Source organism: Peromyscus maniculatus, chromosome 10 (genome assembly GCF_049852395.1).
Source record: "Peromyscus maniculatus bairdii isolate BWxNUB_F1_BW_parent chromosome 10, HU_Pman_BW_mat_3.1, whole genome shotgun sequence".
NCBI classification, from domain to species: domain Eukaryota; kingdom Metazoa; phylum Chordata; class Mammalia; order Rodentia; family Cricetidae; genus Peromyscus; species Peromyscus maniculatus.
The window spans coordinates 9,392,907-9,418,503 of record NC_134861.1 but is presented as its reverse complement, the minus strand read 5'-3'; the positions used below and the strand labels follow the sequence as shown (position 1 = coordinate 9,418,503).

General features: G+C 50.2%; 1 protein-coding gene across 12 annotated transcripts in view; it reads left to right on the top strand.

Moving 5' to 3' along the window:
* The first annotated feature begins 1,004 nt into the window (after nucleotides 1-1,004).
* Camk2b (calcium/calmodulin dependent protein kinase II beta) overlaps nucleotides 1,005-25,597 on the top strand; it is a 91,233-nt gene continuing 66,640 nt past the window's right edge. For 4 of the 12 annotated variants that reach the window (XM_076545874.1, XM_076545873.1, XM_076545871.1 and 1 more), the window contains exon 1: nucleotides 1,006-1,173. In XM_076545874.1, coding sequence (XP_076401989.1) covers nucleotides 1,109-1,173 — 65 coding nt within the window. In that variant the 5' untranslated portion in view covers nucleotides 1,006-1,108. Of the gene's footprint in view, nucleotides 1,174-25,597 lie in introns of all 12 variants that reach the window. The other 8 variants (XM_076545880.1, XM_076545878.1, XM_076545877.1 and 5 more) reach the window with 4 other exon arrangements.

The window sequence follows — 25,597 nt, the reverse complement described above, 5'->3', positions numbered from 1 at the left end:
CCAAGGAGAGCTTTGTGGGAATCTGCCTGTGCCCTCCTTCCTTCAGGGCCACTTTCAAGAGAGATTGGAAAGAGACCGGGGGTGGGGGTGGGGGGTAGGAATGGAGGCTTCCCTTCCTGGCCAGAACAGAGGCAAGGGGCTGGACCAGGCTATCTGGGCAACAGGACTCCCTGACAGAGTAGAGCAGCCCCTGTTTTGCTGGCTCAGGGCCGCATCTGGACTCCAAATGTTCACCCCAGGGCAGAAGACACCTTAGTCACCGGTCTCAGAAGAAGCAGGGGAGAGGCTTGGGATCACCGCCAGCAAGCCCCATCCTCTTCCAGCTCATCCCATTCCGGCTAGGAGACTCATGGGCAGCTCTGCCTGGCCAGGCAGGAAGGGTCTGGCAGCATCTTATGGGGGTACGGGGAAGGGAAGAGCCCAGTGGAGGGCGACACACAACCCCTCCCAAGTGGGGTGCAGTTCCCTCTTGGTGTTTAGGGAGGTGGGTCGTTAAGGGGAGAAGAGTCTGGGTTCACTGTTCAACTGCAGTAGTGGAAGAGCCGGCCCAGTGGCTTGTCCATGCAGGGCGCCGGCCTAGAGGGGCAGACGCAGTGCGTGGGCACCGCGTGGTGCAGCCCCATGTGCTGGGACAGGGCGCCGGCACGGGTGGGATTGCATGGTGCGGGCGCAGTGCGGGTGCCGGCGCGGGCGCGACGTGTGTGCGAGTGGAGCCGCGGTGCGGGTGCAGGGTGCGGGCGCAGTGCGCGTGCAGGCGCGGGCACTAGTGGAGGTACAAGGCGCGGGTGCGGTGTGTGTGCGGGTGCAGGCGTGTGTAGGGTGCGGGTGAGGCGCGTGCAAGGGGTGGCGGGCGGGGCTGGCGCGGCGGCGACAGCGGCGCCCGCGCCTCTGCGCGCGTAGGTGTGCGGCGCGCTCCTGGCGGGGACAGAGCGAGCAGATCTCGCGTGCGCTCGCCGCCCGGCGCAGCCCAGCCCGGCCCCCGCCCGGCGCCGCGAGCCGAGGTGTCTCCCGCGCCCGCGCCCGTGTCGCCGCCGTGCCCGCGAGCGGGAGCCGGAGTCGCCGCCGCCCGAGCGCAGCCGAGCGCACGCCGAGCCCGATCGCCGCCGCCATGGCCACCACGGTGACCTGCACCCGTTTCACCGACGAGTACCAGCTCTACGAGGATATTGGCAAGTAAGAGCCTCGGCGCGCGCGGGCTGTCCGCAGACCCCGGGGAGCAGGGACCCCATCGCCGCCGGCTCCGCGCGCACTGCGGCCCCGCGCGCCCCCGGCTCCTTCGGGCTGCGGGCCCAAGCTCAGTGCTCCGTGCCGCCCGGACCCCCGCGCCTCGGGTTCTGGGCCCCCGCTGCCCCACCGCAGCGCGTACGGCCCTGCCCCGTGCCATAGCTTGGCGGGGACCGAGACTCGGGGATCTGGACTCGGCGTGGCGGGGGCGGCAGCAGGTGTCCCCCGAGCGCCGGGCAGACGTGACGCATTTGGCGGCGGGGAGGTCAGAGACAAGCGACACGCGGGGGCGGCTGCCAGGCCTAGAGTGCCCGAGGGGTCGGCCATGGCCCCAGGGGGTCGTCCCCGGTGTGGGCTCGCTGTCCTCACCCCCACCCGAGCGGCGGGCGGCAGCGGTGGCGGACCCGCTCCGCGCCTGCTCCTCGCGTGGCCCCATCTGCTCTGGGGGAGCAGCGTGGGAGCAGCTTCTGCCTTGGGTCCCTTGGGTAATCTGGGTTCTGGAGGATTTTCCCCCCAGATTTTTCTGGAAACAAGAATTTGGAGGGGGTGGACGAGGTCAGGGAGCCAGGATCAGGCCATGGGGTGGGGGTGAGAGAGTGAAGCCGGGAGCCAGTTGGGCCTCTGATTTCAGGGTCATCGAGGCAGACAGAGGTTGGCTTCTGGACCATTTTATTTTATGTTTTTTTTTTTTCCTCCTGTGGTGGGAGGGCTGGGGGAGGGACTCTGAAGGCGTATTTCGGGTAGGGCCTCGTGGGGAACAGGTGCCCTGGCGCAAAGACGCTACTCCGCAGCATGAGCAATATGGGGGTGAAGCTGTGGGTTAAAGCGTCCAGACCTGCCTTTGCCCCTAGGGTCGCCGAAACACCAGAGCCCCCCCCCCCCCAGTGCCCTCGTGTCAGGCCTGGAGCTTCCCTCTGTGATTTAAGGTGACTGCAGGGGCATCCTTAAGTGCTAGCTGCATAACTCCAGAGCTGGGTCCTCCTTCCCACTCCCTCTCCCCTCCCCCATCCCTCCTGCACCGTGGGGGCGCTGGCGAGATTTCCTCTTACACATCCAGCCGCAAATCCTTTTTTTTTTTTCCCTTTACTAAAAAAGCGTCTGAAAGCTTGTGGTGGGCGAGGGACGCTGATCATTGATAATTGTGGAGTGCCCAGCTGGAGGAGTGTGGGGGTGTGTGCGTTCCCCACTTCTTCCTGCACGTGCCCAGAGGATTTGGGTCAGGCCTAGGGGGCGGGGGCGAGGAACCAAGTGGAGTGGCAGGAGGAAGCCTATGCCAGATTGCAAGGACCGAGGCTGGGTGGACCTGAACAACCATGCCAACACCCCTTCTCCGGCGCTGTGTTCCTCTCATGCTTGGAGTCATTGAAGAAGCTTCCAGTAGCCAGTGGGGGTAGTGCTCTGCGAGGAAGAGGTGATGATGGGCTGGGAGTCCTCAGGTGGAGGTGAGGCACCCTCGAGGTTATGGGGTGGGGGGCAGCCCTTCAGACCTTCTCGATGGTGCTTCGAAGAGGGCTCTTCCCAGCCAGTTGCCCATCTCCCCCCCAGCTCTGGCTTGTGCTGCCAGGGCAGGTGGCAGGAGTCAGAACAGAGCAGTGGGAAGTCTCTCCTTCCTAGGGAACCTTCTTGTCACCTTCCCTGTGCCCAGGAGCCTGTACCCCCACCCGGGGCCTCTTGGTATCTCCCAAGCAGTCAGTGTGAAGAGAGCGTACCCTCCAGATCACCTAGCTGGTCCTGTTCCTCCACCGTGGTGTGTGCGAGCTGTCCTGGGCTGAGTAGCAGCATAAGGTGGCCGCTGCCACCCCCGCTGGGGAGCGGAGGCCGAAGGGTGACATTTCCAGTAGACACAGGTGAGGACTGAGACCGCCAGCTCTCCCCTAGGCTCGGGAGAATGAGCACTCACCCAAGTGTGGGGACACCGCCACACAGGTGCCAGGGTGAGCCCCCAAAGTCTGGTGTGGAGGGTCCAGCTAGTCAGGAGTGGTCAGCTCAGCCTAGCATACCTTTGTGGAGACTGCTGGATGCCAGGCCCCAGGGATGGGCGAGGAGAGGGATGAAGGGGATGATAACCTCAGGATAAACTGTGGGAACTCAACGCCGCGTCCCCCCCCCCCCAGTAGCCATGTTGGCCAGTTGTTGACGGTGCCTGCTGGGGGCACAGTTGGTGCTGCTTTACAGCCCCAGGTAGACACATCCAAGTTTATTTAAAGCTGTGGCTCCTGGCTTCCAGTCAGGAGATGCTGAGTTCCCTGCTTGGCCAAAGGGTTGGTTCCAGGCCCACAGCTGCTCTTGGTTGTCTGGTGGCAGCTCTGGGCTTCCCCCTCCCTTCCTGGCTCTCTCAGATCCGGATCTATCCTTCCTCAGGCCTGGGCAGCAGGTGGGCTGGCGGAGGGGAACGGCTCTCTGGGGCCCGGCCCACGAGACACCTCAGTGTGTGTCTTTCTTTGCAGCTGGTTCTTGCCTGATGGTTCATTTGCTGCTGGGATGCAGACACCGTGAACCCGGGGCCCAGGGCAAGCACAGCACAAAGTGGGGAAGCCCTCCACCCACGTGGAGCGGCCTTAGGATATTTTCAAATTGGATGTGTTTTAAAAATCCAGAAACCCTAGAAACAATAAACATTGGTGCCTCTTTTACCCAGAACTGAAAATTGTTCATCATTTTGTCTTAAAGCCTTATCTTAAAATTATAGCAAGTAATGTATGACAAATAAATATTAAATAGCCCATTTTCTTCTTCTGTCTTGGCTCAAACACTCCCCATTCCTTGCTGCATTCATGCAGAGACAAGGATTCCTAGCAACATATGATCCTTCCCAGTTTTCTTATACCTTTATGTACAAATCCAGAACTTGTTTTCTCAGTCAGGATTGTCTTGCTGACAGGCCGTGGCCATGGGCGCCACATGGTGATCATGGTGTGGTCACAGATGATCACCATGTATCATTGGCTCTGCTCCTCATGTGACCAACACTGTGCACATGGTCGCTGGTGCAAGGGATGAGAGTTACTTTGGTGTTTGTCCCTGGTGGTGAGGGTTCCTGGCGAGGCTTTACCATGCCTCACCATCTCCATTTCCGTGGGCTATGAGCCCGATGCACCAACCCTGCATTTGGCAGGTAGGAAAGGATGATGGGCAGGAAGTGATTGCAAGTTCTGGATTAATGCATGTGAGTTTTCCACTTTAGAGGGTTGTTGTCTTCTTAAAATATAGGTGGTCTCCCTGGAGAAAAGTACTGCCATAAGTTTTGGATATAATTCCAGGGTTCATGGACACTCCTACTTTGGGGAGAGGGCATGGGGATCTCGGCCTATAGCTCATTTCCTATTTAATGGTATTTTTATAACAGCGTCTGTGGTTACTACCTTGCCAAGCCTGGGCTGTGGAGACCACCCTTGACCTTCAGCCCAGAAGACTCCCACCATTCTTGGCCTCACCTCCATAGGCCCAGAACTGACCTTAATGTGTCCTTGACTCCATCTCCTGCCCCCCATCAGCATCCAGAGCAGGCTGGGGTGTGTGTGCACTGCCTGCTGTCAATGTTTCTTCTGATCTGCTCTGGACTGCGGGTACTTAATAAACTTAGGACATCCAGGGCAGCTCAGCTCCGGACACTACCTTGTTCTGGGATTGAGTGCAGGAGGAATCTCGTGCTTTCTATTGTGTTTGCTTTCTCCCCACTACCCTGGAGGACCCCAGGCCCTTTCTGCCTCAGGGCCTTGGCTAGGGCTGCCCATCCGCTTGTCCCCATGGCTCCTTCTGTGCTGTCTTGTGTACCCTGGGCCTGGAGGACTTACTCATATGAAAGCAGGGACTGGGACTCCTGCCTGGGGGCTGAGTCTCAGGGCCTGGCCAGAGTGGGCTTCCCATCATCTGAGGGGAAGGGGTAATTGGACCTTTGGCCTTTGCCTGATGGCTTGCTCTCCAGAATGAGCCCTGGTCTTGATTCTCTAATATAGGGTAATTTAAAAAGAAATTGCACATGCTGGCTTTGCTGGCAAGATGCGCATTAAGGTGACGCTAGTTTAGTTACTATTTAATGGTATTTTTATACCATAACCTACTTTGCTGGGAGCTAAGAATACATCTGCATGCCTGCTGCCGGACTCTGTTCTGGTGACAGGTCCCTTGCACTTCTCTGGTGCTTATTATATTGACATGCTGCATCTGTGGGACAGGTATTGTGGTCATTCCAGGTTTACGGGGGAGATACTGAGGGGCACAGAGAAGTTCCATCTCTTTGTAAAGGCCAGGGTTTCCATCAAGGGGTTTGTTCTGAAATCCAGTTCTGCTCATCGGAGCTCAAGAAGCCACTCTGTTCTGTGCTTTGGAAGTGTTATCACTCAGCTGGCAGACTCTTGGCTAGCTTGTGGTCCCCTCAGACCCCAGGCTCCTGAGGACCATGACTGTCTTCCAGCCAGTGGCTTGTTACACTGTCTTTGTGCATTTCCAAACCCAGGGCCCTGTCCACATCTCCTTGGTGAAAATGTCACTTCTTCTTATCACCTCTCCCTGACAACCAACACCCTGACCCCATTTGAGGCCAGCAAGACTTAGGATTTTATTTTACTCGTTAAACAAACTAGGGTAATATAGTCTTGTGATGAAAAAAATCAAGTAAGACAGCAGTTATCCGCAGGAAAATGTGATCTTTGCTTTAACTCCCCGCCACCCCAGGAACCATGACTGTCACCGTAAGGGTATGTGTGTATGTACATACATAGCCACATCATGTATGTGATCTGAAAACAGGCAGGCTCGCCATGTATGTGGCTCTGTGTTTACCTTCACAACAACCCCTCATGTCAGAGAGTCAGCCCTGTGCCCCAGTGTTCACGTGTGTGCAGGAGCTTCTGGAGGCCAGAAGTCGGGTGTCTTCCTCAGTCATTCTCTACCCTATTTCCTGACACAGGGTCTCTCTCTGGGGCCAGACTATGGGGCCAGTGGGCCTCAGGGACCCTCCAGTCTCCCCCCACCCCAGTGCTGGGAATAAGGTGTCTATAACTAAATCCATCTTTCTCTGTGGGTGCTGGGGAGCTGAACTCGGCCCTCAGGCCTGCGTGGCACGCACTTTACCTACTGCCTGAGTCGTGTCCTGAGCCCCCTCACGTTAGAAAGTCTTTCCCGTGGTCACGAATTGTGCCTCTTCAGAAGAGAGATGGGTGTCCATCAATCAGCTATCTCCTTAAAACCCCAGTTTGGCATCCATCCTCTGATACGTGATGGAAAATGAAAGGGCCCTGTATTTGAAGTCAGAGCCCAGTTGGTCTTTAGGAACATGGGGTGGTCATGAGGGAGGGGCTGTGTGCTCAGTGGAGCTCTGGGCTCTGGAAGGGAAATGCCCTCATGGATGCTTGTCAAAGTCAAGGTCATTGGTACTAAGGGAGATGGAGTCCCAGGTCTCCCTTGAAGGAGCCAAAGTATATATTCTGGTATTTTTTTTTTTCTTTCTGAGACTTCCCACAAGTGGAGGACAGAGAGATTAAGAGTCTGAATTAAGCCACCCTGAAACTCAGCAAGTAATTCATGCAGTAGGAAGGAAGGAATGGAGATTCAAGCGCAGCCTCTGCCCCTAGGAGACCCCCTTCAGCTTGCGTCTCCTGGTCCAGCAAGATCTGTGGCCTTGCTGGAAATTTTACAATACAGCTCTAAAACTAAACCCACTTTCCTAGCCCTTCTACAAACAAGACATCTGATTTGTTCTTTGTAAAGCATCTGGTTTGTCCTTCTCTTTTTGAGACAGGGTCTCATGTAGCCCAGACCGGCCTTGAGCTGCAGCTGGTCCGGGATTCTTGATCCCCCTGACTCCACCTCCTGAGTGCTGGGATTACAGGCTTGAGCCGTCACACCCAGCTTTGTGAAGCATCTTTTACAGCTGAAGTCACTTTGTTAGTGGCGAGACAGAATGCATTATGTATCAACTTGGTTTTTCAAGCATTATCATATGGGCATAGAACATACAAGCATATATTTTATGCATAGGAAAGACTGAATTTATTGGCTATAAAAATATCTTTTTTCTGTCAAAGGTGGTGTTACCAGCTGTCTTAACTTGGGATGGCTTTTGTCTCCTGGGTTAGAGTCATAAACTTGATCAGGGCTCAGCTGCCCTTGGACAGGGTGCCTTAGTATTGGCATGATGATCCCAAAACAACGAAACTGTGATTCTTTGTCAAGCCAGATACACATTTCTGTTGAATTCTAGAACAGATTGGTAAGAGCGAGGCAGTGATTTCAGATTGCATTATAGGAAAGATCCAGGTCCACAGTTGCACTGGGGTGGATGTTGAACCCCTCGGACATTGTCTTCCTGTTTTGTGAGTCGTACCTTAAGTCTCGAGTGGAGAGGTGGGCTGTCCTCTTGGGGAGATGCCAGCTGTTATGATGTGCCGACACGTACACCAACCGTGCCTTTTGCAGCAAGGAGCCAGCATTCAATGGCTTAGGACCGCGCCTTGCACATAGTAGGTGTTCAGCAGTGGCCACTCAAGCCTTACTCTGTGACTGTTTTCCCAGAACCACAACACAATCTCCCATTCAGGGTAGTACCCAGTCCTCGGGGGTACCCAGGTGGCTAGTCTACATGATCTGCTAATTTTGCCACCTTGAGAGTGGCAACATGGCCCTCCAGCCCTCATAGGCTAGCCCAGTGGCCAGCCTGTAGGAGGTTTGCATCCTTCCACTATCTTGTAACGGAATTCTTCCCATTATTTCTTGCACATTAAGGTAATTTGATACTCAGAGTCGGAAGGGTTTGCTCCAGATCATTTGTTCGGGGACTTGGGGGTCTAGTAGGAGCAAGGTCTGCTGAAGAAGATGACTGGGCCGTGGCTTTCCATCACTGGCCATGTTTAAGCCTCACCCACCCCACCTCATCAGACAAGAGGGGAGAAGCATGAGGAGGTTTGAAAACTTCCTGGGTGTCTCCGATGACCTTACCTGATCCCCTCTGTTCTTGAAAGCCTCACTAACTACATTTGGAATTCCTGTTGTTTTCTGTTAATGCACGATGACATGAATCCCTACTCTATACACGTTGTCTAGAATGGCACTATCTAGAATAACGTGGTCATACAGATTTAAAATTTTCCAGTACTTGAAAAAACCAAGAGAGAAACAGTAAATGAATTTTAATAACATATTTAACATATCATCTCAAATGTATTTCAACATGTAATCAATGAAAAATTATTCCATATCTTGAATTCCTTTTTGTATTCTGACTTGGAAACCAGCAGTGATCGTACACTCCCAGTGTGTGTCTGCTCGGGCCAGCCGCAGTTCAGTTTCTGGTGTTAGCGCGATGGTAGTGGCCGTCAGACTGGAGGGTTTTGTTGTTTCTTTTGAGAGTGGTAGTTACAGTCTGCTCCCGATTCTCCCCCGTAGACCTGTTCATTCATTGTACAAACCTGATTGCATGTTCACCATCTGCCAGGATTCTCCTGGCTGCTCGGGAAGAGATAGTGAGCGAAACAGTCAAGGGTGCCTGCCTCCTGCTCATGGGGAGACGCAGGTCAAAGACGTAAGAGCTAAAAATCATGAGCACCTGCTGGGGCAACAAGAGATGGGCACCTGCTGGGGCAACAAGAGATGGGCACCTGCTGGGGCAACAAGAGATGGGCACCTGCTGGGGCAACAAGAGATGGGCACCTGCTGGGGCAACAAGAGATGGGCACCTGCTAGGGCAACAAGAGATGGGCACCTGCTAGGGCAACAAGAGATGGGCACCTGCTGGGGCAACAAGAGATGGGCACCTGCTGGGGCAGCAAAGGTGGTAGGGCCAGGAAAGAAGTAATGCTGGGCTCTAATTGGTTCTGGAGGGACAGAGGTGACATCACTACCATCCCAACAGAAGGGATTACACAGAAATATGTGAACAGTTGTGTGCCAAATTAGATAACCTAGGTGAAATCAACAGACTCTTAGAAAGACACACACTCCTGGCTCAAGACGAACTAGGAAATCAGAGTGGACCTGTACTAGAGATTGTATTAGTAAATCACCACAGCCTCCGTGGGCGGCTTCCCAGTTTACTTCAGGAATGACACTGGACCATGTTAATGTTCTAACGTTAGAAGGAATTAGACACTGATGCTAGAAGAAGACTACAGGTGGGTATCCTTTGTGAATAGAGATGCAAGCTGGGCGGTGGTGGCGCACGCCTTTAATCCCAGCACTTGGGAGGCAGAGGCAGGCGGATCTCTGTGAGTTTGAGGCCAGCCTGGGCTACAGAGCGAGTTGCAGGAAAGGCACCAAGCTACACAGAGAAACCCTGTCTCGAAAAACATATATATGTATATATGCATATATATGCAACTTCCTAAACAAATTAATAAAACTAACCTATCAATGCACAAATAGACTATACAATATGACAAGTAGGATTCATCCTCAAAATGGCAAATGCTAGTTAAACATTCAGAAAGAAATCTCTCTACCAGACAGTGTTGATAGAATAAAAAAAGAAACACTATGACCATCACAGTGGATGCAGACAAAGCATTTGTATTAGTTACTTAAAATTTTTTTATGTGTGTGCAGTAGTGTGTGTGTGTGTGTGTGTGTGTGTGTGTGTGTGTACATATGTGCGTAGTGTGGTATGCATAGATTCACATACATGCTGGGCTCAAAGGTCATTATCAGGTATCTTCTTCAGCTGCCGTCCATCTTAGTTTTGGGGACAGGGTCTCTCACTGAGTCTAGAGCGCATGCATTTCTAGACTGGCTGGCCAATGAGCTCGAGGAATCCACCTGTCTTGGCTCTTCCTCCTCCACTCCAGAGTTAGGGTTATGGACACACAACCTTGCCCAGCTTTTAAGTGGGTGCTTGAGATCTGCAATCAGGTCCTTATGTTTGCACCATAGGTGATTTTGCTAAGCCATCCCTCCGGCCACTGCCATCCCTCCAGCCACCATCCCTCCGGCTGCTGCCATCCCTCTGGCCGCCGCCATCCCTCCGGCCGCCATCCCTCTGGCCGCCATCCCTCTGGCCCCTCTGTTAGTTGTTTTCTCACTGCTGGGCCAAAGTCCCCGACAGAAGCGACGTGAGGAGGAAGGGCTGGTTTTGGCTCACAGTTCCAGGGGGGTTTCAGTTCATCACGTGGGGGCCGGTGTGTATGGGAGGTGGTACAGTGGTGTCGGGAGCATGAAGGGGAGCTCCCATGTCTCCACAGGACCCAGAAGCAGAGCTAGGAGGAGCCAGCTCTGGGCTTTCACTCTCCAAGACCTGCCCCTAGCGCCTCACTGCTGCCAGCCAGGTGCCCCAGACTGTGCCACCAGCTGGGACCACGCCTTCAACACATGAACCTGAACGCTGAACGTGAAATGTGCATTCAAGCTGTATTAACATTTGACAAAATCATAGTCTCTTTCTTGATTAAAAAAAACAAAAATATTGCAAACTGGAGTAGAAGGAATCTTCTTTAACTTGACAGAAGGTATTTATGAAAATCCACAGTGACATCACCATTTTTCATAGATCACAGTGATGAGGTTCTTGCCAGGGATATTTTTATAAGAAAAAAAATAATCAGATTGGAAAAAGTAGGTAAAGCTGTTTGCAGTTGATGTGATCTTGTACAAAATAGAGTTCAAAAAACAATTCCATGTACAATAACATCTAAAGGAATAAAATATAGCACTAAGTTTTACAAAAGAGGAGTTGGGGGTAAGGTCATTGGTGCCTAAGGCCCTGGGTTCAATGCCCACTACCACATAAAAAAAAATAAAATAAAAAAGAAGAGAAGAATTTGCACATTGAAAACTACAAACCATGCCGAGAGCATGTAAAGACCAAAGTAAATGGAGCAGCGCCCCTGGTCATGGGTTAAGCAGGCTTATGACTATTGAGGGTTACGTCGCCACCTTTGCATTCCTGAAACACGATACCCAAGGAGGCTGGTTCCTGGGAGACTGACTCCAGCCCAGTTCTCCAGAGGTTGCAGTGCCTGGGCCCTGGCCTGTTTGCTTCTGGGCTCATGCATGGTGAGGCCCACCGTCATGGCGGGTGCATCAGCTGGGACGAAGGGTTTTACCTCAGTGCCCACAGGAGGCAGGACGTGGGCAGAAGGGCCGGAATTGCTTTTCCAGCCCTTACCTCTGTGACCTACTTCCTCCAACTAGAGCCCACTTTCTACCTTCTACCACCTTCCGGGGATGTGTTCATCGGAGTCCATCAGTGATTAAGGCCTCGGTGAGTTAGAGCCTCAGAACCCATCAGGTCCCCAAAGCCTGTCAGCCGCACCCAAGCCTTCACAGGGCCTGTTGGGAGAGATTTCAGATTCAAACTGCAGCAAGATGGTCCAAATTTAACTACAGTGCCTTTTTTGTTGTTGTTGTTGTTGTTGTTTTCTTTTTTGTTCCTTCGAGACAGGGTCTCACTATGTAGCTCTGGCTGTCCTGGAACTCACTCAGACCAGGCAGGCATTCAATCACAGAAATCCACCTGCCTCTGCCTCCTGAGTACTGGGAATAAAGGCACACACCACTATGCCCAGCTTAACCATAGTTTCAATATAACACTTGAAATATTCTAGGGTCCTTCTTTTTACCAAACTTGACAAATTTGTCCTAAAATTTACATGGAAATTTGAGGGATCCAGAATAGCCAAAATGAGCCGGGCGTGGTGGCGCACGCCTTTAATCCCAGCACTTGGGAGGCAGAGGCAGGCGGATCTCTGTGAGTTCGAGGCCAGCCTGGACTACCAAGTGAGTTCCAGGAAAGGCGCAAAGCTACACAGAGAAACCATGTCTCGAAAAAAACAAAAAACAAAAAACAAAAAAATTGTTTTGCCGGGCGGTGGTGGCGCACGCCTTTAATCCCAGCACTCGGGAGGCAGAGGCAGGCGGATCTCTGTGAGTTCGAGGCCAGCCTGGTCTACGAAGTGAGTTCCAGGAAAGGCGCAAAGCTACACAAAGAAACCCTGTCTCGAAAAAAAACAAAAAAAAAAAAAACAAAAAAAAACCAAAAAACAAAAACAGAATAGCCAAAATGGCCAAGCGGTGGTGGCACACACCTTTAATCTCAGCACTTGGGAGGCAGGGGCAGGCAGATCTCTGTGAATTCAAGGCCAGCCTGGTCTACAGAGCGAGATCCAGGTCAGTCAGGAACACACAGAGAAACCTTTTGTTGAAAAACAAACAAAAAACCATAATAGCCAATAAAATTTTTTTCTTATAAAAAAAAAAAACTTGGAGGATCCAGTATCTTGGTTTCAAAACTACACAGATAAGAGCAATCAGGACATTGTAGCATTGGCAGAAAGATAATGCAAGATTAGTGAATCCAAATTGAGTGCCTGGAGTAGACCTGTACCTGTATGCTCAGTTTGTGTTTGGTTGGTGGTTTTTGCTCCTGCTTCGGATTGAACACAGGACCTTGTGAATTCAAGTCAACTGCTGAGCTAGCTCCCTGCCCATCAGTCAGTCGATGCTTGACAAGGGTACCCGGACAGTTCAGTGGGGGAAAGAATAATGGTTCATTCAACAAAGGGACAATTGGGTCATTGTTCACTGTGGTGGGACACGTCTATAAATCCCATAGCTGACAAGGCTGAGGCAGGATTGCATGTAACAAGACTGGGCTTCAGAACAAACCAACAGTCAGACAATGTACAGATGCAGAAGAATGAAGTTGAACCTGACCTATGCAAAATGATCTCAAGATGGGTCATAGATTAAAACGTAGGAGATAAAACCATAAAGTGCTTAGATGGAAAAGGAGCGAGTGTGTGGCCTTGAATTAGGCGATGGTTGCTTAGCTATGACACTAAAATATAATCAACAAAAGAAAAACAGGTAAATTGGACTTCATCAACATTAAAACTTCTGTGTTTCCAAGGATATGAATAAAGAAGACAGCTGGTAGATGGCAGAACTGATTTGAAAACCATGTATGTAAAAGTTTGTGTTCTCAATACTCAGAGCTCTCAATATGAATAGCCCAGTTTTTAAAATGGCCAGAGTGGGCTGGTTCAGGTGGTGAACTGTGGCTGCCTTGCAAGAAAGAGGAAGTGAGTTTTATCCCCAGAACACACAGCTCGGCAGGGACAGGGGTTCTCTGGAGCCCACTGGCCAGCCAGCCTCGCCATCATGGTGAGCTACATGCCAAAAAGAGGCTGTGTCCCGGTGTGTGTGTGTGTGTGTGTGTGTGTGTGTGTGTGTGTGTGTGTGTGTGGAGTAGATGGCTCCTGAGGGAACTCAAAGTTTTCCTCTGGTTTCCACGTGCACATGAACCCTTCACACACAAGTGGCTAGAAGACCCATCTCTCATCCAGCCAGGATCCTGAAAGGCAGGGGGTACCCACTGGCTCTGGCCTGCATCTCGCTGGTCCTCAGTTGAAGTGGGAAGAAAGGGTATGGGATGATGGCCGCGGGTAGAACTGAAAGTGATGAAATGTGAAACTTCGATCGTGGTAATAGATGCCCACCTATGTGAATATATTACAAGCCATTAGGTCATACACTCTAACTGGGTGAGCTGCCCTGTGAATTATACCTCAAGAGGCCCCAGGGCCTGCCTTAATATGCAGACTTTCCAGAGGGGAGATGTGGAAGGACCAGCTCTGTCAAGCCAGCTTCCGCTGGGAAGCCTCCACAGACCACTCGGTGAGAAACACTCTTGTTACCAGAGCACCTGACAGGTGCCTGGTGACCGTGTCTCTAAACTTAGCTGTTCCTTGGGCCTCTGCCTGATGTGAGCTCAGACTGGAGCTCAGGCTCCAGGCACAGCAGAGTCAGGTTCCCACTAGGTGAGAAGTGTCTAGGACCTGGGATCTCCTCGGGGCAAAGCCAGAGCGGCAAATGCTCTAGTGACTATGGAAGACTCACGCCACACCTGTCCTTTCTAGAGACGGGGGTGAGGACAAGTCTGCCTGGCTCCATTCGCTTCCAGAACTGTCCTTCTTGAAAGTTCTGCTTCCACTGTGGCCTCACCTTATTCTCCTTCCGTACGTAGTATCGTCCCATTTATACTCCAGCATGAGCTGGCACTCGGTGTCCTTGTAACCCCACCAGCATCCACTTTTCTTTCAGGGAGGTGTGGCCCACAGAACAGCAGTGCAGTTTCCTCTGTGGTGGGCCTCCCAGGACCCATATTTTAAGAGCTGGGGGTGTAGCTCAGTGGTAGACACTTTCTTGATGTGTGAGGCTCTGGATTCCACCCCAGCATCACACAACCAAAACAGAACATTTTAAAGGCAGTGTTTCAAGTGCCCGCTTATTTCATTTCTTTTATTTATTTTTTTTAATTTTCACTGATTTTTAAAATGTTTTAATTATTAACTAATTAGTTTTATTTATCTCTGTGTATGTGTTTTGCCTGCATATGTGTCTGTGCATCACTTGTGTGCAGTGCCGTGTGCAGGGGCTGGGGAGGGGGCAGAAGAGGACACTGGATCCCCCAGAAGTGGAGTTACAGATGGTTGTGAGGTGCCAGGTGGGAGCTGGGACTCAAACCCAGGTCCTCTGGAAGAGAAGCCAGAGCTCTGAACCAGTGAGCCAGCCCCTTTTCATTATCTCTTAAATATTTCCAGACACAGCCACATATACCACTGGAACATCTCTTTCTTTCCTGTGGTAAACCCCACACGAGACTTAGCATTTGGTGGCTCACACATGCGGACGGACGGTAGCATCAGCAACACGCACTGCTGTATGACAGTCACACTCGCTCACTCCCCCACCGCCCCTGCCTTGAACACTAACTTCCCGTCCTCCACCGGCCCTGGCAGTCTCCATTCTTCCTTCTGCCTCTGAAGCTACTCTCCTAAGTGCTTCACAGAAGTGGGAGCATACAGAGTGTCGTCTCGCTCGCTCGGCGCAGTATCTGCCGGGGTCACTCATGTGGGAGCATGTGTAGGAACCTCCCTCCTGAGTCTCTTCCATGGCCCGAGTGGACATGTTTTATGCCTCTGTTCACCCATCAGTGGACACCTGAGGTCCACCCACCATGTGAATGATGCGGCTTTGAATGCCAGTGTGTAGAGGACATTTTTATGGGCGTGCTCTGTGTTCTCTTCTGCTGGGCATGGGCTATGAACTGCTGGTCTGTTTGGCCTTGGGCTGCCTTGCATCGTAGGTTTTAGTCTCCCACCTATAAACCAGGAGCAGAGCAGCCCTTGGGTCCTTCCTTGGTTTCTGTGGAAACCTGGTTCTTGCAGATGAGACTTTCTGCTGAGCTTTCCTGCAGGCTGGGCTAGTGCCTTGCAACCGACATGGACACAGATCTGCATGTAATGTAGATCCCTTAAGAATAAAGCAAGAAGCTGAGTAGTGGTGGCGCACACCTTTGATCCCAGCACTCAGGAGGCAGAGCCAGGTGGATCTCTGTGAGTTCAAGGCCAGCCTGGTCTACAAAACAAGTTCCAGGACAGTCAGAGCTGTTACACAGAGAAACCCTGTCTCCAAAACAAAACAGTCAAACAAGAAAAGTGAAATCGGATTGATCTGAAGTGTAACAGATCCCTAGTCGTGAGAACTTGAAATGACGCACGCCTTGCAGGGGAGAGGGACAGAGTAGACAGTCACTGAGTTGGGAGGCTGTGTGTTCTCAGTGTAGCTGCTGTTCAGACAGCGCCCAGGGTTCTTGAGATCCCTGCTCAGACTAGGGATGTCATGTCTCCTGGCCTGTCCTTCATGAGCCAACCTGGCCTTGGCTGTCACTGTTCAAAGGTAATTTCAGACCCTCTGGGGTCTGATGCAATTCTTGTCTCTGCGTGGTGACTTCCCACTGTCCCTTCCCGGGCACAGTGGCCAGCAGCCTCTGCCAGGAGGATGTGGCAGGCTCTGGAGTGATGCCTTTGAAGGGGGTGGCGTGGCTGCTGCCAGCGGCCTTCTGTGGGAGTTGCTGCTGGGCTGCTTCTCCTTCAGCTCACGATTTGGGACAGTGTCTTCCTCGTTGGCACACATTCAGATGTCCCACAGATGTCTCAATGTCACAGGCTGCCATCCAAGGTGACCCCTTCCTGCTGGCACGCTCTAAGGCCACACAGGGGAGACTGAAGTTGTCAAGCTGGGCCAGGGAGTCGTCATACAGTACAGACTTTCTCGGCATCCTTGTCCTGACCCCTGCCTGTGCTCTCACCCTGAGGCCAGATGACTCCTCTGCATCTGGAGATGTCTTGTGTTCTTTCAGGACCGTCTACACATTGTATGATGGAGCCAGAGCTCAGACATCCAGGACAGGCCCCGAGGGTGAAGTGCAGCTCCCAGGGTCCATAGAGCTTAGGTTCTGGACCGTCTTAGCACAGTGATTCTGAAGTTGTTCCTGCCCTGCCAGTAGCCTGGCCTTGACCTGAGAGCCCTCCTCCAGCTGGGCAGCCTTCTCAAAGGAGGACCCCATCTGGTTGGAGGACCCCATCTGGTTGGAGGACCCCATCTGGTTGAAGTAAGACCCCTCTTTCAGAGCTGGTCTGGTGCCTGGCTGCTCTTTGGGACAGCGCCTGGTGCTAAGGTGGTACTTTGAGGACCTCGGGGTCGTCATTGTGGGTGCCTGGCATATAAATAAATCGGACAGGGATTTGGGCTGAGGACACAGCCACCCTTTGCAGAGGACCGTCCGTGTCTGCTGCACCTTTCTGGCCCAGCCCAGCCTGGCAGGCAACAAGGACAGACCAGCATGGACAGATGCCTGGGAAGAGATGGCCACTCAGTCCTTGGCTTCGCAGCAGGGAGTGTTGAGAGACTGGAAAAGCGCTGTGTGTTCAGGCCTGTTGCTAGGCAAAGTGCCTTCTGCAGGCATCGCACAGATGGTCTGGGTGTCAGTGGTCACCTTTCTGCACAGGATTAGGACACAGGCCATGTCTGGGGCCCGCACAGTCCTTTCTTTGTAGTCTTCCGCCCACCTTCGTCCCCTCTAAAGATGGGGTGACCTTGTCCTGCCGCAGGCGTCCCAACAGAGGGGGTAACAACTGGAGAGACCTGAAGGTAGGCACTGGGGGAAGAGCCTGTCCTGTGACAATCCAGTGTCAGATCCCCTGACAGGCAGAGGTGGCTGCACATTTGGACTCTGGAGACCTAGAGAAGATACAGTTCTGCCCTCAAAGTGCCCGTCCTCATGTTTGGGACAGAAGAATGTGCTCTGGACCAAATCCTCTCAAGCACTGTCTATGTCACGGAGACCGTGGCACACAGTACTGGTGCTGAAGGGGATGAACAGGTGGTTTCCCTCACATAAAGAACACCTAAGGAGTCAGTAAGAAAATAACCAGCCCTCCAACTGATGAATGGACGAAGCAGGTAGTGGACACAAAATAAGCAAAAGTTTGTGTTTGTAAAACCAGGAAATGAAACAAGAGCCAGCTCCTGTCCATCTTCCAGGTCCTCAGAAGTCCGTGTGATGATAAGCCACCTTGCCCAGACACAAGCTCAGCTCTCCTGCGGATGAGGACCACGGCTCAGGCTGCAGGCCTATAAGCACCAGGCCTGGGGGTGGGTCGGCCTTCGATGTGCCTAAAGGCCTCATGATGTGGGCAGTTAAGGAATGTCAAAGATGTGGCTGAGCCGGAGGGCCTGGCCCTAGTGCCGAAAGCCGGACAGGGCTAACAATGTGGGGATTCCAGCACCGAGTCCCACCACCCTCCTCTCTGCTCTCACCCTTCCCCTGACCCTCCCCTTCCTCTGTCTCCCCTCTCCCCTGCCTGTCCCCCTCCCCTCCCTACAATCTCCTTCTGTAGAGCAGGGCGTGTGTGTGTGTGTGTGTGTGTGTGTGTGTGTGTGTGTGTGTGTGTGTGTGTGTGTTAGGGGTGTCACGGTCAAGACCTCACCCAGGTGCTCAGTGTAAGGCATGTCTTGTCACACTCTGTCCCCCACGACCCTGAAGTATCATCTCCTAACGCTGTGTGGGTTCTTGTCACTCAAGTGCTGATATTTCCCTGTGTGGCCAGTGCATCGGCACTGTCCTGTGCCTGGCACTTTTCTGTGTTTGGTTTTTAAAATCCTTCTCCATATCCTAGAAAAATATTTTTTGTTACTTTGTAATTCCATTTTGAGGCAGGCTCTTACTATGTAGCCCAGACTGGCCTCAAACTCGGAATTTTCCTATCTTCTCCAGCCCAGAAAAGAAAAAGGAAAGGTTTTTGTTGTTGTTGCCAATGATGTTTTATTTTATTAACCAGGCTTCATTTTTAAAGTAATTTTATGCTTACAGGGACAGAAAGCATAGGGCTCCCTTCTGTCCCTCCCCCACCCCTGTATTAGTAGCTTTTCTCATGGCTGTGACCACACACTGACAGGAAACTTAGAGAGGGAGACTTTGTTTGGGTTCCCGGTTTAAGGGGAAAGCCTACCTGTGCCGGGCAGGTTTGGCGACGGGAGCAGAGGCAGCCGGTCACATCACATCCGGTCAGGAAACAGAAGACCATCTCAAGATACCCTGAAGTCTCACAGCCAAATCATGACGCTTTTACAGCCACCACCTGGGGACCGAGTGTCAAACACGTGAGCCTGTGAGGGTATTTCATATTCTGACCATGACACCTACCCATCCCGTATTATTCTAATTTTTTTAAAGACTCGTCTGTTTTGGGCATGTTATGTGTATGTATGTTTTGCCTGTATGTAAGTAAGCACCACATGTGTGTAGTACCTGAGGAGGCCAGAAGAGGACATCGTATCCCCTGGAGTTGGAGTTACAGGAGCGTCTGTGTTCAGGGTCTATAACTTTGCAGCTAATTAGAGCACATCATAGGGAATGTAGTTGCTGGTTCAGGTGGCAGGGTAGTTTTAATTATGTAGGAAACCAACAACTGCCCTCTGAAGTGTCAGGGCTTTTAATCCCAGCACACGGGAGGTAGAGGCAGGAGGATCTCTGTGAGTTCGAGGCCAGCCTGGTCCAGATGGAGTTCCAGGCCAGCCACAGCTACTGTCTAAGTATGAAGAAGATCTGTGTCTAGATTCCTTTCCATCTGGATGTTCACTCATGCCAGCACAGTTGTTGACAAGACCCCCTTTCTCTCCGCCAGGTCTCCAGGGACCTGGAACTGTGTTCTTTCCTTTCAGTGTTGTGTTGGCCATTCTATATCTTTTTCTTTCCCACATCAGCTTTAGAGTAAGTTTGTCTATGTCCACAGAATATCTTGTTGGGCTCGTCTTTCACCTGTAGATGAAGCTGGGAAGAGCTCAGCTCATAAACTGAGTCAGCCTATGCATGACAGTTTAACATTCCTCAGTCAGTTCCGTCTTCCATTTTTTTTCATCCAAATTTCAGCTCTTTCCCTATTAGATCCTGTGCATGTTTTGCCAGAGATACGCCCACTTACTTCACTTTTTGTGGTGCTGACGTAAATGCTATTATATTTCAGGTTTCAAATTCCAATTGCTTATAAGACAACAGTTGATTTTTAAATATCAACCTAATAACCTCCCGCCCTTCTGTACCACTTGTGATTAGGTTTTTGTTGGTTGGAGGGGGTTTCTCCGTAGATGCGTCATTTCTAAGCAAAGATGGTTATATTTTCCCGTTCCCAGCAGTATGATCTGTATTTCCTTTTCTTTGTCTTACTTGCATTAGCTGGGACTTTCCAGTACGATGGCGGATCATAATGGGAAAGGAGACAGCCTTGCTTTCTTCTGGTCTTGTGGGATGGTATCTAGATTTAAGTGTGAAAGAAACTGTAGGTCTTTGTCAATTCTTTTTATCAAGTTGTGGACATTCTACTGTATTTCTAGTTTACTGAGGGTGTGTGTGTGAATGTGTATGCTGTAATGAGCGTTGGATTTTATTAAATGCTCTTTTTGCTATCTGTATGGTCACATTATTTTTCATCTTTAATTTGTTGATGGCATGATTATATTGATTTTGAACATGAGCCAGCCTTGTATACCAAGGGAGAGTTTCACTGGCTTCAACTTAGAAATCTCTGTTAAGGATTTTTGCATCTAGTTTATGAAAAATCTCCACCACGGATTTCTGTTGTGTGATATTTGGTTTGTGTTCTGACAAATAAAGCTTGCCTGGAGATCAGAGGGCAGAGCTAGCCATTAGTTAACCGTAGAGGCCAGGCAGTGGTGGCACACACCTTTAGTCCCAGCACTTAGGAGAAGGAAGCAGGAAGATCGGGAGTTCAAGGCTACCCTGGGCTACATGAGATTGAACCAGTCTAAAAGAAAAACAGCTGGGCGGGCATTGGTGACTCACACCTTTAACCCCAGCGCTTGGGAGGTGGAGACAGGAATATAAGGTGGGTGGTGACAGGATCTTGGCCCCCATTTGGCCTGAGGATTCGTAGAGGTAAGAAGTCTCTAGTGGCTGCTGCTCTGCTTCTCGGATCTTTCAGCTTTCACCCTCAATATCTGACTCCGGGTTTTTATTGTTAAGACCAATTAGAATCACGCTTTCAATTTCCTTCCTGTAATCTTCACTTAGGTATTAGTGAAATTGGTTGGCTAAAATGAGTTAAGTATTCCTTTTGCTTTTATTTTCTAGAAGAGAATTGGTACACTTTCCTTTTGTCTGTTTTGTTCTTGAGACAGGGTCTCACTATAGAGCCCTGGCTGGCCTGCAACTCTCTATGTAGCCCAGGCTGGCCATGAGCTCATGAAGATCCACCTGCCTCTGCCTCCCAAGGGCAGGGATTAGAGATGTGTGCTACTGTGTCCAGCTTGTTACACGTTCTTAAATTCTGATAGAACCCACAAATCAGAGCATGGTTCTCTCTGCTGGGAAAGCTGTCGGTTACTCATTGCATTCTTGAGAGACCTTGACCTGGTCAGAGAAGCTCTCTCTCGTGCTTTGTTTTTTGAGACAGTCTTCCAGTGGAGCCCACACTGGCCTTGAACTTGAGATCCTTCTTGCCTCCCGAGTGCTAGAACCACAGGCACGAGCTGGCATGGTGTGACTGCGGATGGATGATGTCTTTCCAGGAGTTGTTCCATCGCATTTTGTTTGTCAAACTATGGCCACAGGTCTGTCCGCATGGCCCCTCCTCATCCTTCCAATGTCCGTGGGCTCAGTGATGATGGTCCTGCCTTCATCTCTGTGGTGGTGTGTCTTCTCTCCTCATCCCGCTCTTGCGTTCTGTTCTCTTTCTTCACCTCATCTGGATCTCACACTCTAGCGTGGCCAGCGGCTTTTCACCGGCATTGATCTTTTCAAAGCTTTTGGCTTTGTTGATTTTCTGCATTGATTTCCTGTCTACAGTTTCACTGATTTCTGCTCTAGTTTTTAGTTTTCTTCTGCCTGTTTTCCATTTCATCCCCTCTCCTGTTCATTTTTATTTATCTATTTCTGTGTGTATGAATGTTTTGCCTGCCTGGGTACGTGTGCAACACATGTGTGCCTGGTGCCCACGGCAGTTAGAAGAGGGCTTCAGTCCCCCCCCTCCCCCCCCCCCCCCCCGAACTGGAGTTAGGGATGGCTGTGCATCGCCATGTGGGTACCCAGAATTGAACCTGGGTTCTCTGCAAGAGCAGCGGGTGTTCTTAACCACTGAGCCATCTCTCCCGTCCCTCTTTCTCATTTCTGAAGAAGCGGCTCAGGTTACTGATTTTTAGATTTTTTTTTCTTTTCTAAATATATGCATTTTATGACATAAAATTTCCTCTGAGTTCCACTCTAACTGCATTTGGCAGTTTTTGATGAGGTCTACTTTCATTTTTTTAATCAAAATATCTTTTAAATTTTTCCTTCAGCCCTTTTCTTTGATCCTTATAAAATTTAGAAACATGGCATTTAATAACGATGTGTTGGGATTTTTCAAGCTTTCTGTAATTTATTCCAGTTTGGATCCATCATAGCCCAAACACATGGTTTGATTTCTGTTCTTTTCAACTCAAAGTGTGTTTATGGCCCAGCACAGGGTCTATCTCAGTGACCATTTGGTGTGAGTTTGGGGATGGAGGGTAGATCTGCTGTTTCTAGACCTCCTTCATGTCCAGATAAGTAATGGTTTCTGAGTTTCTGCCTGCTAGATCTTTCCATTTCTGTATGTATAGGTGTGTGCACATACATGTGTTCATATGTATGCAGGCACACACCCATGTGTGTGTGAGGCCAGAGAACAACCTCAGATGTTTGCTCCTCAGGTGCCACCCAGGCTCACACTGGCCTGGAATTTGACTAGTAGGCTAAGCCGGCAACCCCGCCCCCACCCCGTCCAGTCCACCGGTCTTCGCCTTCCAAATGCTGGGGTTGTGAGTGTGTGCCACCCCTCCTGGCACTTTTTATGTGGGTTCTGGGGTTCAGACTCAGGTCTTTGGGTTTCTGCGGCAGCCATCGCCCCCACCCCTGGCTCTGTCCTTTTCTGGTGCCGACTTCTCCATCTCCAGCTGTGAAGGTGGGTTTGTCTAGCCCATCTCACAGTTCCAGCAGCTCCGTCTCGTGCCGACACTTTGCTGTTGGGTGTGCCCATGTCTTGGATGGCTGTGTCTTGAAGAGTGGTTCTCTGTCGCTGTGGACTGGTCCATCTGCACCTCACAGTTTCCCTCATTCTGAAATGACTCAAGCTTTATTTTAGGGAGCGTGTCTTTCTCCACCTACTTTAAAAAATTGTGGCCAGATGGACATCACATAAAATGTACCATTTTAACTATTAAAAACATGATTGTAGGCAACATTTGATTGTTTACACACATCACATGCAGTGTTTTTTAGTTTTACAAAAACGCTAGCTAAAGTACTATCTTCATTTACAGACGAAAATTCATCTCAAGATCACATGTATAATGAGGAAAGTGCCAGATTCAAGAAATGGACAAATGAATCAATAATAAAGTCAGTTGTGAATTATTGGCCCTGTCCTCTATTGTTTTCTCTAATTTGCATACCAGTGCATTTATTTATATTGCTCTATGACTAATCAAAATGTTTCTTACATTTTATTTTATATCTATTACACGATTTTAGCCGTTTGAGGACAGAGTTCAGTTGCACTGAGCCCACTCACACCGTCCATGTGCTCCGGGGGAACACTGTGTGCACTGGACACCAGCCCCCCCCCCTTTCCTCCAGGCCCTCCTCACGCTCTTACCTGCTTTATGGATTTGCCTGTCCGCGGCACCTGTATGAGGGGAACCCTGGCGCGTTCATCATCTGGGACTGGCTTGTTTTAGTGAATCTTTGAAAGTGCATGGATATTGTAGCGTGTGTGCCAGGGTTTTCTTCCTTGCCGAGGCTGAGTAACCTTGCCTGTGTGGGCATGTGCTGCCCTTTGCTCAGCCATTCATCCTTCAATGGGCGTGTGATTGCTTCTGCCTTAGGCACTTGTGACCAGTGCCGCTGTGAGTGTGGTGTACATGTACCTGTTTCAGTCCCTGCTCTCAGTTCTTTGACTTCGCCTAGAATTGCTGGATCATATGCTGACCCGTGTTTAACTGTTTTGAGGAACCACTGGCTGTCTTATCGTTTTATGTCCTCATCATCGATGCCAAAGCTCCAAGTCCTCTGCCTCCCTGCCAGCACTTCTGTTCAGTTTTTAAAGTTTTTGTTGTGTTTTGTTTTGTTTGTTTTGTTTTCGTAGTCAAAGTGGTCATCCTAATGGACGGGAAGTGACTGTGGCTACCGGATGCTGAACATCTCAGTGCCCTTATTGGCCGTGTGTCTTCTTTGGAGAATGTCTATTTCTTATTTCTATTAGGATTGTGCTCTGGGGTTTTGTTGTTGACTTTAGGGATTTTTTTATTTAGCTCTTATAGGATATATTAATTGCAAATATTTTCTCCCATATCGTAGATTGTCTTTTCAGTGTCTTGGTAGTGTCTGCGCCCATGTCTCTGTCCATGTTCGTGTGCATGTGTGTGATCCAGGGATTTAGCTCTGCCTTGTGAATGCTAGGCTACCCTGGGTCACACCTCATTCCCGCTGGTACCCTTTGATACTCAAGAGTTTTGTATTTTCATGGAGTCCAGTTTATGGTTCTTATTGCTTGTCCTTTGGTGTCACATCTAAGAGATCATTGCCACATCTAATGTCATGAAGATTTCCATCTATGTTTTATTCTAAGTGTTTTGTGATTGGATCTCTTAAATTTAGGCTTTGGTCCATTTTGAGCTAACTTTGATTTATGGTAGATAATATGACCCAGCTTCATTCTTTTGCATGTGGTTATCCAATTTTCCTAGCACCATTTGTTGACAAGACTGTCCATTTTGTAGTGAATGGTTTTAGCATCCTAATTGCGAATTGGTGGACCATATTTTCTCCTGCTGGTCTGTATGTCTATTCTTATGCCAGCACCGTATCATTTTCTTTACCTTAGCTTTGTAATGAGTTCTGAAATCAGGAGAAGTGAGTCTTTTAACTTTGTTCAGCTTCCCCGACCCAAAGATTGTTTTGACTTATTTGGTGTCTCTTAGGATTACATATGAATTTGGGGATAGAGTTTACTATTTCTGTGGGTGGGGGAGTTAGTGGAATTTTGATAGGATAGCACTGAGGATAATTGTTTTGGATGATACTGTGTCTTTACTCTAAATCTGGTTGTGTCTTTACTTTGAAAGTTGGTTTCTTGTAGACAGTATATAGTTGAGTCTTGTTTTATACTCCAGGGTTTCTCTGTGTAACCCTGGCTGTCCTGGAACTCACTCTGTAGTCCAGGCTGGCCTCAAACTCAGAGATCTGCCTGCTTCTGCCTCCCAAGTGCTGGGATTAAAGGTGTGTGCCACCACCACCTGGTTTAAGTGGTGTATTTAGACTCAATTGATATTGATATCCTTGGGTTAATAGCTATCAGATTAGCTACTATTTTCTCTCTCTTTCTTTTTGTTTTCCCTTTTCTGTTTGTCGTGGCCTAACTGAACATTTTATATGCCGATTCCTCCCGCCTCCTTCCCTTTCTCTCATCCTTGTCCCTCTTCTGTCCTGTGTGTCAGTAATCGTTCTTTGTCACGATCCCGTCGTTACCCTAGAGTTTGCGGTATCATTCGCCGTCGATCCAAGCCCGCACTCAGCACTGCCCTGACTCTCGGGTGACAAGGTAGATCCTTACCTTGTGGGCTTCGTGTGGGGCTCACTCTCACTCACCCAGTCGCCGCAGTCACCAAATGCATTGTTGCTGCTGCCGTTAAGGAGCAATAACATGTTCTTAAACACCCGCGGGAGGGTTGTTCACCAGTAAACTTGTCTGTTAGGAAACATTAGAATGTTCGAAAAGTTAAGAATGGCATCGGTCAGAAGCAGAAAGGAAGAGGAGTAAGTGAAAGTGATATGAAATATGTCTTAAATAAACACATAAAAATACTATTATCTGATCGAGCAGATAATAGTTGATTAAAAATAGCAGCAACAGCCGGGTGTTGGTGGCACACGCCTTTAATCCCAGCACTCGGGAGGCAGAGCCAGGCGGATCTCTGTGAGTTCGAGGCCAGCCTGGGCTACCAAGTGAGCTCCAGGAAAGGCGCAAAGCTACACAGAGAAACCCTGTCTCGAAAAACCAAAAAAAAA